The 15966-nt window shown below is 42.9% G+C and overlaps 1 protein-coding gene across 9 annotated transcripts in view; it reads left to right on the top strand.

The window, feature by feature from the left end:
- The window catches only part of Rbms1 (RNA binding motif single stranded interacting protein 1), a 220235-nt gene that overhangs the window by 170994 nt on the left and 33275 nt on the right, over positions 1-15966 (top strand). For all 9 annotated transcript variants that reach the window (XM_075985069.1, XM_075985070.1, XM_075985063.1 and 6 more), the window contains exons 3-4: positions 5082-5140; positions 8178-8269. In XM_075985069.1, the coding sequence (XP_075841184.1) occupies positions 5082-5140; positions 8178-8269 (151 nt within the window). The remainder of the gene's footprint in view (positions 1-5081; positions 5141-8177; positions 8270-15966) is intronic.

Consider the following 15966-nt stretch of genomic DNA (forward strand, 5'->3'; position numbering starts at 1 on the left):
AAGCATGCAACTCAAAAGTGGAATTGCTTTGAATCTATCTGTGGTTGGTGACCCACGTTTCTGTAATTGTCAACACACGTGGCCTTTAAACTCCAAAGCAAACTTCCTGCCCTGGATCTTCGCTACTTATTAGCTGTGTAGCCCTCAGTGGGCTCAGTCTGTTCCTAAGTTTCGCATTTACAGAGTAAAAGTTATATACCAACTACTCAAGAGGAAACGGTTGTTGGGAAGATTAAATTATGAGTCCATCACTCAACAGCCTATGCCACAATGTCAAAGCTGTATTAATATAATGTCTTTGATGCCCTGCCCCGATTTAACTCACTAAGTCATCAGCTTCAATGTTTTGAATTTTTCTTAGTTTATCCTCACTCCATACTACCTGTCCTTCTTGCTGTCTGTTATCTATATCGTCACCTCATCTCTCATTGTTCTTAAGGAGCATTCCTGAGTTTAAAGTAAACATAAAAGCCATTCTCCTGTATTCATGAGCAGTATTTGGCTTTCTCAAATGTAATGCATCTTTTTTTGTTAACATTATAGGCACACATTACTTGTAACTGTTGTTTAATATGCTCATTGCTCTTACAGCTTTAATAGTGTCCATAGTATACCCCAAATCTAGCATGAACAGGGCCAAGTAGTACCTTAAAAACTTGAAATGACCAGTGTGTTGAGATAACATATCAACCAAGATCGCCATCTGTTGGTAGTGGTTGGTGTCGACACATCTCTTCCAAGCCCTGGCACATGTTAACTGGGAAAAGGGGATGGCAAGTGGGGAGGGAAAGAGTGTATGTGCACAGGATTGCCCATCCATCGCTTACAACCTGTAGGGAAGTGCACTGCCATTCAGATCTAGGACTTTGGGTGATTTTAGTTTTGTCAGCATCATATCTGTGTTCTAATTCCAGAAGTCTGTATTGATTTTGTGATTAGAATAAACTAAAAAGAAAGGTATAATTTAAAAGGGAAAGAGCTATGGGAACAGAAGATCACTTTTTTAAAAATTAAAACTAAAATATATTTGCTTTTAGTCGTAAGTGGAAATGGGAGAGAAAGGAATAAAGGTATATGCAAGCTGAAGAAGGTTTAGTACATTCTAAGCAGCTCTTGAGCCTTGTCCACAAGAGCAAGTAGGTCTCTGTGAATTTTTGCTTGTTATCCTCTCCCTTTGAAATTCTAATTATCCTGCAGTCGTCACGTCTCTTAATTACTCTTTATCCCTTTACTGCCAGCGCTTCCTCTGGAGTGGATTAGCTACTCTTAGTCAAGAGCATCCTAATCAGGGCAGCGAGGGCTGTGGTCTGAACCTCGCTACTTTGAAGCTGGATAAAACCTAAAGAACCCACATAGGCACAGTAGCTTCTCCGGCTCTGCACCTTGCATTCTTGGGTGCGTTCTCCATTTTCTACATTCTACCAGTCAAGAGCCCCTTAATTTTTTTTTAAGCAAATTAAGCTAATCTGCAAATGGAAAGGAAGTTTTGGACACTTTATAAACTTGTAAGCAACCCTCTATTAATCTTGTGGGCACTGGTGATTGACAGTAGATTTACATAAGTTCTAATTACCTGTAACATCTCCTTCCCATTATTAAATCTGACTCGAAGTAAAGCTACCAGGGCAGCAGTGACCATTTCGCATTATGCTCAGAGTGGACAAGGTGGAGACTTTAATGAAAGGGAAACCTCTTAGCGCCCCTCAGTGGCTCCAAATAATCACCTCCCTGTGTGTAGGAAGCCAGCAGAGTGGAGTAGAGCCTTTTCACCTCTCAGTGAAATCACCGTCTCTTGGTCCTGACCAGCGAGCTGATTAAAGTTGTGGTGGGAAGGCAAACTGATAAATTTCAGAAACGCCTCTTCTGTTCCTTTCCTCTTTGTCAGGCTCGAGCCATGCATTTGTTTCAGGTTAAAACAACAAAAACTGCTGCCCTTGGAAAAAAGAGAAATCTGTGTCAGTATCGAAACGGAAGGGACTATCAAGTCCGTCCGTCTGTCTGTTGTACCCACCCCAGTCTTCTTTTATAGCTTGAATTAATGAAGGACAGACTGCTTCTTACAACAACTTCAGAAATCTGTTGCAAATGAAAACTTAAATACTGTGTATTTTTTGAACTTTGGAAATTTAGGCAACATCTTAGACTCAAACTGTGATTTTTTTTAACCATTTCCAATAATGGGAGCAATAACAGATTGTGAAGATAAATAAAATATGTAACATGTATATAACACACCACACGTAGCCTCATCATTGTACGTTGGCACAGCTTTAAGAGTATAAGCAGGAATTTGGTAAGTGTAATCCCCTCTATTATTTCTTCAGTGAATCAGACAATTAGGGCTGGCTTCTGGGAAAAAAGATTTGGGCAGGTCCTTCGGGATCAAGATAGGTAAGCTGGGGTAAGCGGACAGATGGGGTGGACGTGTCTGGAGTGGTGTTGGAGGTAAATTTGTGCACAGACTGGTCCTCTTTAAGGACTGGTGGAGGCAAGAGGACTGGTGCTTTTGATACAAGTCTAGACAGCACAGGGAAGAGGGGGATTTGAGGAGCCCCAGAGACAGAGCTCAGCAGGGTTACAGTCTTCATTCAGAGATGACGGCATTGATACGGGCCCAGGTAACCTGAGCTTGTGGAAGATTGGGAGAGAAAAAGTATTATTGAATAAACATACAGGGAGGAGATGGAGTATGTGTTTGGGATGCTTCGACAATAGAATTTAGAAAGGGGTGCCCACGAGGTGATTTTTAACTAAATACTATCTTAACGAAATACTAAGACATTTAAGTAGAAAGAAAGAGGCAAAGGCATAAAAAACACTCACAGAAGTTATGTGTTAAAAAAAAAAGTCAGGAAAGAGAATTGGCATTATAAAAAGTTAATTAAACCTCCGTCTCTGGGTAAATATCCAAATAAAGGCAGGGTTGAGGATCAAACGTGAAATGTAAAGAGGGAGGTAAGGAAGTGGAATGTGGACAAGGACGCTCCAGTGGGCCACCCCTGTGGGGCCAGTTCCCACGGTGAAGAGAAGTGCCCACAGTGTAGGCCTGAGAGCGAGTGCCCGTGTCAGGAACACTAGAGAAGAAAGAGTTCAGTGGGGCAGGGATGTGGTGTGGCCTGAGTGGCCTGTTCATGTCGCCCTACATCTCTGTGTCTTTGCCATCATGAAGTGTTCAGAGCAGCGGAAGAGGGGACAGTGCCAACTCCTGACCTTCTCCTAAATGTCCCACTGTTTGGCCAACAAAAAGCCCTCTCTCTGAGACCTCAGGCGTAGTATCGTAACTTGAGTGACCTTCAGTCCCCTTACTCTAAGCTGGAGTCACACCAACTGTTCCCTGCTTTTGGAAATGAGTTGGTGACAAAAATCTAAGAAATGCTTCCATTGAAGACTGCAGATGGGAGAATGCTGGGAGCCACGAAGCCTGTGACCTCGGACGTGGAGGAGCTGCTAAGCAGTCACCTTCATGTCCTTGTTTGGTGTTGGCATTTCTGCTTCTTTCTATCTATTTTTTGTAAACGTGGTGATCCAAGTTGATGTTATTATAAATGCTCGGTGCTTCTTCGGGGGAATCGAGGGTGTTTGTGCTTCGTTGTGCCTCTTAGGTGTAGTTATCACTGGAACCTTGAATTATCCGATTCCTTTCATGCCTAATTAGAACTCATTTGACTGCGTGATTAGACAGAGTGGAAGGAAGAGAGTTAAATGGACAGGAGAGGTGACTCATGCCGTTTGTTTCTTCCAGACAAATGTATTCCAGCCACTTTTAATGTACAAGTATAAGTAAGTTATATTCAGAGTGGTATAAAAAGGGATGTAGATTTCTTAGATCGCCCTACACACTTCAGATACTTGAGGTTCTTTTTCTCTCCCTCCCCAGTGCCTGTGTGCATTTGTGACAAGCTAGACAAGTGCTCAGCCACCCGGCTACATCCCCAGCACTAAAAACCCATTCCATCTTTCAATTCTCAAAAGTCAATCATGAGAAAGGCATAAGAGAACATGTTTAAAATATTGTAATTTAGCCATCGGGAAAGTGGAAGTTTGGAACTTAACTGTGTAGGTATGAGGAAATTTGGGCCCCAGATTCATGAAGTATATCCTGCATATTTCTCTTGTTTGCTGTGATTTTAAAACAATGCAAATACTATTTTTCAAACTTTTCCCTGAGTCGTTAGAAAACAGGCGTAGGTAGCAGCTCCTCTTCAGAGTCTGCACCAGGAGAGAATGGGAATTAATATCCACATGTGTGTATGAATTACATTTAACTACATCAGAACAGTCTACATTTTTCCTTGCTTTATTTATTAAAATGCACGTGAAGTGTCACTGCATTTCCTCTCCCCAATTTCTATGACACCTTAATGAATTTAACATTTCTTATGCTCACAATCGTTGTGTTAGTGATTAACCCCTGTTCAGTTTCATAATCTCAACCTTCACACACACACACACACACACACACACACACACGCACGCACGCTCACTCTCACCGTAATAGTAATACCCTAGTTATTACTGAGTTCAAAAGTGATCTTAGTAACAAATCTTTGGTAAAAGAAATAAAAAAAAAAACCTATCTTATCTTCCCTTATCTTTTAAGTTTGTTAAGCATAATATATATACAACTGTCTCCCAGCCTGTGACCACACAGCACTGTTCACTGAGCCAGAATGAATAGAAAAATACAGCAGCTTTTTCTGCTGCCTGTGTTTCATAAAAGCTATGTGGGTCGTCGAACTTTAATAGATCTGTGGCCTTGCATTTGGCTTTGTAGTTGACCACAGACATAATGTTACCAGAAGGAGGGGAAAAATTGTATAGAGTGTACAGTTATTTTTTTCCCCTAAAGATTGTTGGGAGAGTACCTGTTCTTCAAAGCTAGACATCAGACTTAATGCAGAGCTTCAAAGGCAGATCCTGGCCACTCCATTTTTTAGTTTAACGTTCAGAATTCTCATTGCATGCCCCTTAGTAAAGAACATTTTGTACTTTAAAGTTTGCAGATGTTTGAAATAAACATCTTTGAACTTGGACATGAACAGGAGTTCCTTATGACTTCTTCTCGTTCCCTTTTGTTTTAGATACGGAAAAATCGTCTCCACGAAGGCAATTTTGGATAAGACAACCAACAAGTGCAAAGGTATGTTTCTGTGGGCAGTCGTTTCCTGGGCCATAGCCTTAGAAAGACGAAGGAATGATCTTCAGTTTCACAACTAACCTCATGGTGTTAAAAAGAAAAGCAGGCCTCATATGTCACCCGGTTTCTGTCTTGCACAATATCAGCATATTGCTTACGTTTGTTTTGTCCCTAGTTGAGTTTTGGCTGGAAACCCCACAACTAGCAGTTTGCCAGGATCCTGGCTTTGGCGCCAGTAGAGTTAACATGTAAAATACAATTTGGCATTTAGCCCCTGCCTCTAAAGGGGGGAGTCGGGCTAGAGAATAGCTTTTCTTTCCTGAGCCTGGGGAGATTAGAGCTGCTTACTGGAGACCACTGGACTGTACCAAAGAACTGAAAAGATTACATATTGTGTAAATTGGCTCTATTAATTAGAATAGAGTCGTTTTAAGCGGTACTTAATTACATGTTTCAATACTCCCGTTTGTTCTCCGCTGAATGCCTGTTGACAGTATTGGCGGCAGGGAGGAGGGAACCATTTTCACTGACCAAATTGTACCAGGGAGGGGAGGTCACGCGCCCCTTTGAAATATGCTGCCGCATTAATTTGATGCACTGACCTTCAGTTTTCCATGCAATTAGGATGAGCTCATCCAGCTCCTTGAGCTGCGCGTGGAAGCGTCCGGAGCAGGGCGGCGCAGATGCTCTGCGCATCTGACTTTTAATGATCCAGTGTCTTAACAATAGGCATGTGATTTCTAGGAACATGGAAGAATGGAGTCAGCTGACTTTGACTCTAACTACTGACCCCGGGAATTGAAGGAGGGTTGACAGGAATAGGCAGAAAAGGCAAATCCCCTCATTAATTAGACCCCAGTTCTTCAAGTAGTGCTTGGTGATGGGGCCATGAAAAAGGCAGAGAACGTAAGTGAAGCCTAGGGTGAGGCCTCCCCTTGTAAGCCAGTCCTTTCCTTTAATCTGGACTTGAAGTGGCCCATTGTAGTCGCCCCTCTTCAAAGTGCCTAGATTTAAAGGAGCTATTGTGGCAAATATCTAAGCCCGTGTTTAGTCAACATGGCATATGAAGGCAGTTTTGCCTTAGGACAGTGAATAGAGTGTGCTTTATGTAGAGTGGTACCCAATGAATATTTAAAATGAATTAAGCCAGAGAGAGGCAAATGCATGCGGAAGTGCATGCACTTAGTTGCCAAGATTAGTCTTATTTAGCATCAATAAATAATTTGGGAGATCAGTCAGAAACACACAAATCTTTTGATTTTGTGGAGAAGAACAAAGCAGGAAGCTGATCTCAAAAGTGAACTTCAAACCAGGAGAGAAATCACAGTGGATAAATGGTTTTAGTCCACCCTTCTCCCTCCCTTTTTCCTCACTCCAGAGGAATCTGATGTGGCAAAGCTATGACCTGGAGTTGGGGAGAGCCCCTCCTCTTAGCAGAGCTCTCCAGTGCCAGACTGACAGGTACTGCTCTGTGCTCTTCTCCAGTGGCTGCCTCGTCCTAGAACCCAGAATTCTACCCTGTGTTTGTGTGGTCTGGGCAAGAACAGGAGTAAAAAGAAAGGGCAGACAGTCTCACACTACTAAACACAAAACTGTACAGTTGGAAAGTGGCCACAAAGTGGAGAGATTCACGAGGCTTCCAAACAAAAGGAAAGGTGCTGATGGTCAATCCAGAGAGTATCCTGGATCCCTTTCTAGCAAGCGGGTCTTGGAAGACACTACCCTGTTGGGTCAGGCATGGCCCTTCCCAAGATTCTTGGTCTTGCTAGCCTCTGGGACTGTGCCTCAGCAGCTGTGTAGGGGATAGAGTATGGGGTGGGGAGGTGATCCAAAGTGGGTTTATAAAGTTATGCAGGCCAGAGTGAGTTTGCAGGATGGGGAAGTAATGTTGAGACATAGGAGAAGTAACAGTTTGGTTCGTAATAGAGCCAGACAATGTGCCGCCTACAGTAACTTGTTGTGGTTGCGATGGATGGATGGATGGATGGATGGATGGATGGATGGATGGATGGATATAAATAGATAGATGGATATAGATAGATAGATACAGATATAGATATGTGTGTATGGTTTTTCACATATGATAGCTATAGATGAATTAATAAAGAAGAGACACATAGAGAATTACATAATTGAGAAACACTATATTAAATACAATTTTTAGAGATTGAATTTATTTAAGTACTATACACATGACACCAAGAGGTCTTAGAAGGTCATGAGACTTTTTCACAGACTTATTTGGGGCCCTCTATTTTGGCCAAAGTTAAGTTGAAGAAAATGTTAACTCTAAAATAAGGTACATTATTTGTTGAAGATTGTTTTTATTTTATATTTCAATTTCTGTCAAAATTTAGCAAACAGAGGCTTTTAAGTGTTTACCAGTAATGTCAAAAGCAGGTTAGGACAGAAAAGCCCACAAAGGCTTGACTCAGAAACTGCTTTTAGATGAGAGCATGGATTACATTAACACATAAGAAAAACATGGGTGAGGATAAATCAGGCTGGTAAAGTGAGGACAGAAAAAGTCATTTTTTTATTATCACAAAACGAGCCTGTGTTTGGTAGAAAGCAAAGCAGACGTGCACAGCCCACCTCTGCCATGTTCAGTCGTCTGACAGTGAGGGCAGACTTCAGTAAGCAAGATGACGTTCCCAGGGTCTGACACTCCTAGCATCATCAGTGAGCAAGCCTACGTGTTACTTTCCACCTTCAAAGGCAGCTACATCCCTGTTGATACAACGAGCTCTAATTAATTCTATAGACCCTACATAAAATTTTATAGACCTTACACTTAACTTGAAAATAACGTGATTTCCTGTCTTGTTTCTCTTCAGTAAGTGGTTATGAATTCCTAGAATAGGATTCAACCAAGGCCAGAAACGTGTGCTTACAATGACTGAGTGCAACAAGTGTGTATTTCTCTTATTAAGGCAGTAAAAACAAAGAACGGTCCTATTGCGCGAGCGGATTGCAACTTCAAGTACACTTTATATAATCAAGAGGTCATAGCTTCAGAAGAGTGTCTTTTGCATTTCAGGTTATGGTTTTGTTGACTTCGACAGTCCTGCGGCAGCACAGAAAGCTGTCTCTGCCCTGAAGGCTAGTGGAGTTCAAGCTCAGATGGCAAAGGTGAGTGAAGGCCTGTGCTCCCGAAGGTTGCCACTCCTCCGTTCCTCCAAACACTGCCATGCACCCAGGCATCCTCAGCAATAGCAGTTATCCAGAGACTTTCTTCTTCGTATTCTAAAGGAGGGTGGGCAAACGTGTATACTTTACATAGTAAAGTATGTAACCCCATAAGTAAATCCAGGAATAGCAATTTTCTTAGATAATTAGAATTCCAGAAGGCTTAAAAATCTATAGTTTTCTGAAAATAGAGCTTAACAGTTCTTTGCACAAAGAACTAATCTTTTTAGGCATACCTCAAAGAGAAAGTAATGGATATATATGTCTCAAAGGCAGAATGAGAAGTATTTGGGGGAAAGGTGGGAGACTAGCAAAAAGAGAGAAGGAATAGACGAGTAAATGAGAACAGAATATCATAATATGTATGTGTAGAAATGTCACAGTGAAACCCATTCCTTTGTATGGTAACCAGAAGATGTATCTAATAAGGTAATTGGGGGATGGAACTGGAAGATGGCTGGTTGGTAAAGTGATTGTCATGCAAACATAAGGACTTGAGTTCAGATCCCTGGCAGGCATGTAAAAGCCAGGCTCGGTGGACTACTTCAGGAAGCTCTGTGCTGGACAGGGAACAGGAGGATGTCACAGACTTGCTATCCAGCCAGTCTAGCTGAATTGGGGAACTGCAGGTTCAGTGAGAGACCCTGGCAAAAACTAAGGTGGACAGCTATTGAGAAAGTCATCTCATGCAAACCCCCGGCCTCCACACGCAGGCGCACACAGTTAAAGATCCGAAAGGTAATTGTGCATAGGGTATAGTAAATTTGAAGGGATGTATAACTGACTCACACCTGAGTTTATACACATGGGAGGTTGGAGGTAAATGTACACCATAGATGCTGTTTTACCTCTAATAGCCAGATGATTTTCGCAATCTGATTATTTATGTAATATGAACCTATCCTTTGGTAGTTTTATGTGGACTTCATCCGAGACTTATTTCTGGTGAACTTTAAGCATTCTAGCTGAGGAATATTGTTGGAATATTCCTCCAAGTGAGGAGTATGCCTAAAAGTGTTCAAGGGCTATAAAACGGAGACCATATGTTTCCTGCTTTATAATCATTCTACCACAGTATGCCTGGGTTTTAATTACTGTAAGACATAATGCTTTTTCCCCGGAATTGTGTTCTCTTTGCTAGTTTTCGTGGAAAGTTAAAAAGCTAGACTCCAGGAAGGCCATCCTTTAGAAATGTGAATGGTGTGGCTGGCTAGGCTGTGACTTGAGGATCAGATTCCCTGTCAAAGTCAGGATGTTTCTGGAGATGGCCAGCTGATAAAAACGCCTGCTGCTATGCCTCATAACTGGGGTTCAGTCCCTGGAACCAGTATAGTGAAAGGGGAGAACTAACTCACCCAGCTTCTCCGGTATCGATAAGCATATTGTCACACATGTGCACAAACATGCCCAAATGTATAAAGTGGTGAAAGCCTTAGATGATGTGATGCACTTGAGAAGATTAGTTTAGCAAGAACAGAATCACTCACCCAGAGCCGTTACAATCCTAAAGCTGAGAGACTTCAGGCTGTTCTCCAGCTTGCCTTCAATGAGCCTTTTCTTTGTCTTCGAGACAGGATCTCACATATCCCACCTGGTACTTCCTGTGTAGCTGAGGATGACCCTGAACTTCTGATTCTTTACCTCCGCCTCCTGACTACTGGCATTATGGATATGAGCCATCACATGTAGCTTTCCACTAAGCATATGTTGACTAAAAAAAATAAGTAAGAGGGGCTGGAGAGATGGCTCAGCAGTTAAGAGCATTGCCTGCTCTTCCAAAGGTCCTGAGTTCAATTCCCAGCAGCCCCATGGTGACTCACAACCATCTGTAATGAGGTCTAGTGCCCTCTTCTGGCCTGCAGGGATATGTGTAGGCAGAATATTGTATACATAATAAATAAATATTTAAAAAAAATAAGTAAGAAGCAGAAGCAGCCCTTAAAGCATCGTGCATCTCTTAGGGGTTGTATTCTATAACAGAAATTTTATTTCACATTGAGCACATCTCAGAGTCACATTAACTAAGCCAGGGCATATGTCCTGGTTTTTATAGAGCAAAATGTAAGCTTGAATGATACCCTTCAACATAGAACCTGTAGTACAGCTATGAAGATAATCATGTTTTTCTTTGCCTGCATCAGTTTCTGTGTCAGATGTTTTCAAGCCTAAAATTTGGCAGTTTGTTATTTCCAATCTTGTTTTCAGAAGAGCAGTAGTTTTCTATTATCGGGCTTTATGAAGTGCAGAAGGAAATAACCAGGTACCGTCCTTGGCTACTTCTGAATAGTACCACACACGATCCCTCCCTGAGGAATGTTCACATAGCCAGGAAAGAAGGCTGACGCTAGCTCAAGGGCTATGAGGAAGATGTGTATCACCTGAGAAGACCTGAGAGATAAGTTAGCTGCCCGCAGCCCTACAGCTGCCAGCATAGAGATACTTTGACCATGAGAATCGGCCCACATAAAGATCTCAGGAATTCATAAAAAGGATTCCTTTCCTAAAGTAATCCTTCCCTATAATCCTCACAGCTTGGCGCCAAGTTGGCCTTTGGGTGTTCTTCACCTCCAGAGTAGAAGTTAAGACAAACAGAAACCATACACTGGAAGCATCCCAGTTTTCAGATGATTGCCCGTCATGTGAGCTGTGTCCAGTTTTGGCGTTGAACAACCGTGAGATTGTCAGCACCTTGTGAACACAGAGAGCCTGCTTTGCATTTTAGTTCATAGCACATTTGCTCTGTCCATGTACTCGGTGTGTGACTGGACATGGGATAAGCGGGACTTACCCAGAAAACCACAGTTCTGTCTTTCACTCTGTGCATCATCCTAAGTCACTCTGCGAAGCTCTGCCCTTCTCTTCCGATAATATCCAGGAGAGGTCTAGTGGCTTCTGCAGCTAGTCCCTTCTCTTGAGTTTTTACACCTAAATGCCGTAAAATACAGCGTCCCTTTGAGGACGTCTACAGCCATCCCTGTCTCTATTCATGTTGTCCAGCCTCATTCATTGTGATGCTTAAAAGAGGTCTGTTGCAGGAGAGTGCCAGTACACTCAGATACAGCGTGTAGAATGTGGGGTCCTGTGTAGAGGTCTCCCAGACTGCCCAGAGCCCTGCAAAATCTCTGAGTCTTGGCTGGTGCTGGTTCCGAGGGGCTATCACAGACTACTTTGCAATTCTTTGCTGGCAACACTATTGACTGTTAGGTGATCTGGAAGCGCCATTCTGAAGGTTTCCATCCCGGCGATCATTTATTATATGCCCACGTAGAATGGCATGTGATGAATGGGCCTCGTTACATTGTAGCTAAATCTAATTACATTTTAGAAGATTGGTTGGGGTTGTGGCTGGCATGTAGTGTATTATAATTTCTTCTTACTAAAATAATGCAAAATATTTTAACATTTGATTAACATTTTGAAGCTGAACACTTGAAGAAGAGATTATTAATGTACGATATGCAGTGCTTATAATTTCAATCCACAGTCCTGTTTCACAGAAACTCTGAGTATCACGTAACAGTGGTGAAGTTTCCCTTGCTCTGAGTCAGGTCTGCTCCTGGCAGTGTGTTCCTACCCAGTCTCTCTCTGCTCCCTGGATGTGTTTTCTAACCCTTCAGGGTTGGAGCACTAGCAGAGGACAGGAAGGTCTCTTGACCTAACAGTGATGTAATCTGACTGACTTTTTCTCACAGGCAGCAGGCAGATGTTCTTTCTCATAAAGTACCCTGGATGCTTTTCTGAGCTCTCTCCCCAACCTGTCACCCATCCCCCAAGCTAACTGTCATCTTCCTCTAATGAACTCCCTCTCCCTGCCCTCCTAGGCAGCCTTCCTCGGGGAACCTAACTCACTCCAAGACTTCTCTGTGTGGTCCACTTCTTTTGGCTTTTTTTTTGGAGGGAACTTACCACATAGCCCGGGGTGAAGTTTGAGTCCATGCTTCTTCCACCTCTGCCTCCTGAGTGCTGGGGTTATTCTCTGTGTTACTAAGCCAGCTTCCAGTAAGTCCTAATTCTCATCCACCTTTGCCAGCCATCAGTAAGAGAGTAATTACTTCCCAGCCACTCTAGTAGGCTCTTTCGATCCACGCTGTCCTTTTCTATTGTTCAGCTTTTGAGTCATATATACATCAACCCACTGTATCCTGTGAGCCGGCAGGATCCAGATCAAGCTTTCTGTCAGGTCTGCTCAGAGCCCTGTTGCTTGGCTGCTAATGAGAGGCTAAAAGACCACATGTGGAGGCCCAGAACATGGCTGCCTTTCTCTCCATATAAATGTCGGTCTCGGCCTCTGTGTCTCTTCTAGATGGTCAGCCACTCATCCTAATCCAGTCGTAGCCATTGGAACACCAGCACCCATTGTCAAAACTCAATTAGAAAGAAGTCTGTTGAAAAAGGCAGTGGCCTTTTTAGGGTAACCCCTGTATACCATCCTAGCACCTGTTGTCTTAAGCAGTATAGTGTATTAGATAGGCACTGTTTGTAAGAAATCTTCATAAGTATGTTGATTCAAAACAGGCTTGGGTATAGGTTGACTGTAGGTCATATCAGGGATGCAGTCTGAATGCCAGCTTCCGGGAGGGTTAAGAACCAGCCCCATCGAAGGACTTCACAGCTTTCATCTGCAGAGGACATGATTCTCCATCATCTGTGGGAAGGACCAGTGCACAAGGTCAGGGTTGCTGGCTGCGTTGTCGTTCTGCAGATAACTGTAGTTTTAAATGCCAGCAGATCTGTGTTCTCTACCATTGCATCATGGGTTTGAGCATCTGGTCTTCACTTCATCCTCGTATGCGGATGAACTCAAGGGTTGTCCGATGCACTTCTTGCAGGGGCAGAATTTTTATGCAGGACGTTGTAAGTCTGGCTTGTGTGGTTGTGCTATAAGGGACCAGTCGCTGTTTACTTTCTTACAGTGAGTGAATCAGGATGCTGCATTGTGTTAAAAACTCACATAGTAAAGTCTTCCCCTCTTGTGTGATCTGAAGCAATACAGGGGCACTCAGTTGAGGTAATGTCAGAGCTGTCCTGTCGCTTGACACACTGGGTGCCTGGGGTTAGGGATGAGCCCACAGATACTTAAAGCTGAATTTCAGAACTGTAACCCGAGAACATTAGAGTAGCTGTTTCTCATTCATGCCCTAAGCTCCACAGCCCCGCTCAGTACCTGCCGTGTGGTGGGCATGAAGTGTTTGCTTTACTGATTAAAAGTACCAGCTAATTAAAAGAAAAGCCTTTATTCCAAGGTTGGGTAGACACTGGGAATTCAGAAAAGGGATTCTTGGAAATGGTGTCCATGGAATTCCTGGACCCTGTTGAAACTTACAAACAGAAATGGCTTTGGACCTTTTGGAAAGCCAATGTATGTGAAACATAGCAGATCTTTCAAAGGTGTATCTTCTTCTTGAGTAAATGCTCAGATGCTAAGCCAGATGTGGTGGCTAATGCCCGCAGTCCCAGCATGCGGGAAGTTGAGGCAGGAGAATTGCTATGAGTTTGAGGCCATAGCAATCTGAGGCTGAGCTACGTAGCAAGTTCTATGCAGCTAGGCTAGCCTAGGCTATTCAGATGTGTGACCCTACCTCCAGAAAAAGAAAAAAAAAAGTCAGATCCTATTAAAAGAAAGACTGGAAACTGACTAGAGAGATGCAAGGCTTGATTCTGAGGCTGCTGCCTGAGACAGAATGGCTCTTATAGGCCTTTGTCACCTCCTAAGGCTGGCTGGGGGGTCAGCAGACCATCAGGGGTGGCAAGCTTGCACACTTTTCTCGACACATCAGCAGGCAAGTGAGCAGAAATGCAGTTCCCCTTACCCAGAGGCCCGCCGTGCTCTTGAGTAGTTTGCAGGCACACACCCGTCGGCGGCGAGCTGCCGGTGCGTGAACCTCTTTAGTACAAGAGAAAACAGACAAAAACAGATGTCTGCTCCTCCTGCCAAGTCCCTTTCTTGCATTTTAGGAACCATTCCACAAGCACAGGGAGGGTTCTGTTAATTTCTTTCAGATGATGGCCGAGTGCCTCATACCACGTGGGACCTCCAAAGCCTGGCTTTTCTAACTCAAGTGAGCATTAGTGCCATTCAGCGCTCTCACAGCCAGGGTGGGACTTCTTTTTTCCATATGTGAAAAAAGCTCCTGAACCCCATCTGTACCTGGGGACATAAAGGGGCCCATTGCACCCACTGTTCTCGGCTACCTGTAACTGGCAGGATGACTTTTTTCAGACATGGCAGTTTATTATTCCGGACATAATGAAACAGTTAGCGTTGTGACTGATTTTAAAGAGACTAAATTAATCTTCCATTCAAAACACCACCAATTACTATAAATACTTTATGTCCCATTTCCTGTGAATATATAAAGTAATGAGACTTCATGGGCATTTGGAGGATTTGATTGGGGTTGTGTGTGTGGCTGGTGCAACCAGTCTGGGGTTTCAACCCATTCTTTCGTGTTTTGAGTTTTAAATTAACTGCAACATTGTGGGTACTGTTTGCAGTACAGGTCGACCACACAGAAAGAAAGAATACATTAATACTAGCTGTAGTGGCCATCCCAAATGAGGAAACTTAACTGACAAGGTTGTTGCTATGAGAAACAAATACCAGAAATCTTTGCAGGCCTGGGACGTGGCTCAGCTCTATAGTACCTGCCTGTCATTCAAAAGGTTCCTGCGTTCAGACGCCCAGGTATTTTCTAAGTCATAGAAAATATTCACATATATTTAGTTCATTGTATATTACTTTTATCAGGGTGCTTGATTCCCCCTGACACACACATACCTCCCTTCAGGTTTTTAAACATTTTAATATTTGGGTGTTTTTTTCCCCATATTGTTACACCTTGAAGTTAAATTAAAACTCTACAAAGTATATATAGCTTTCATTAATACTTACTCCAGAAGCAGCTAAGACACATTAGAAAGTACTCCCGTCTACCTTATCAGAAGACTTGAACGTGTAAAATATTCTGTGAGCTTGCTTGAATGTAAAGTCATTGAAGTCTTTATGATCACAATTTCAAAATCTCTAAAGTATTTGAGTGTGCATTTTTTTTTTTTTTTTTGGTTTTTCGAGACAGGGTTTCTCTGTGGTTTTGGAGCCTGTCCTGGAACTAGCTCTTGTAGACCAGGCTGGTCTCGAAGTGTGCATTTCTTATATAACATATTTAAGTTGTTACAGCGTATCTTTGTCTAAAACATATCTTTATGACCTTCAATTAGCCAGTTCCTGCTTCATTCTGAACCTAAGTATGATTTAGGAATCGTAACCGTGCCCCTCCCCTACTTGGGTGCCTCAGAAACCTTCTTGTTTGGCAGAGTGTGGTTGTCAGAGGACAAGCCTATCCTCTCCCAGCACCCTTGCGGGAAGGAGACATCCCAAAACATGGCAGTTTGTCTCCCTACAGTATCAGTCCTGTAACGGTATCCAGTTCCAGAACTTGTTTCTCTCCAAAGTCAAATCGTTATAGAAGGCAAAGTTTAACTCTCAGGTTGGATGGGGATAGATACTGAGATAAGAGTCTCACATAAATTAGTCCTTGCAGCCCAGGCTGGCCGTCAACTTGTAGCAATTGTCCTGTACTAGCATTGAGTTCATAAGCACAAACTCTAAGATAAAACACAGGGCTTCAAGGAAGTTGTGT

The sequence above is a fragment of the Microtus pennsylvanicus genome, chromosome 9 (genome assembly GCF_037038515.1).
Source record: "Microtus pennsylvanicus isolate mMicPen1 chromosome 9, mMicPen1.hap1, whole genome shotgun sequence".
NCBI classification, from domain to species: Eukaryota; Metazoa; Chordata; class Mammalia; order Rodentia; family Cricetidae; genus Microtus; species Microtus pennsylvanicus.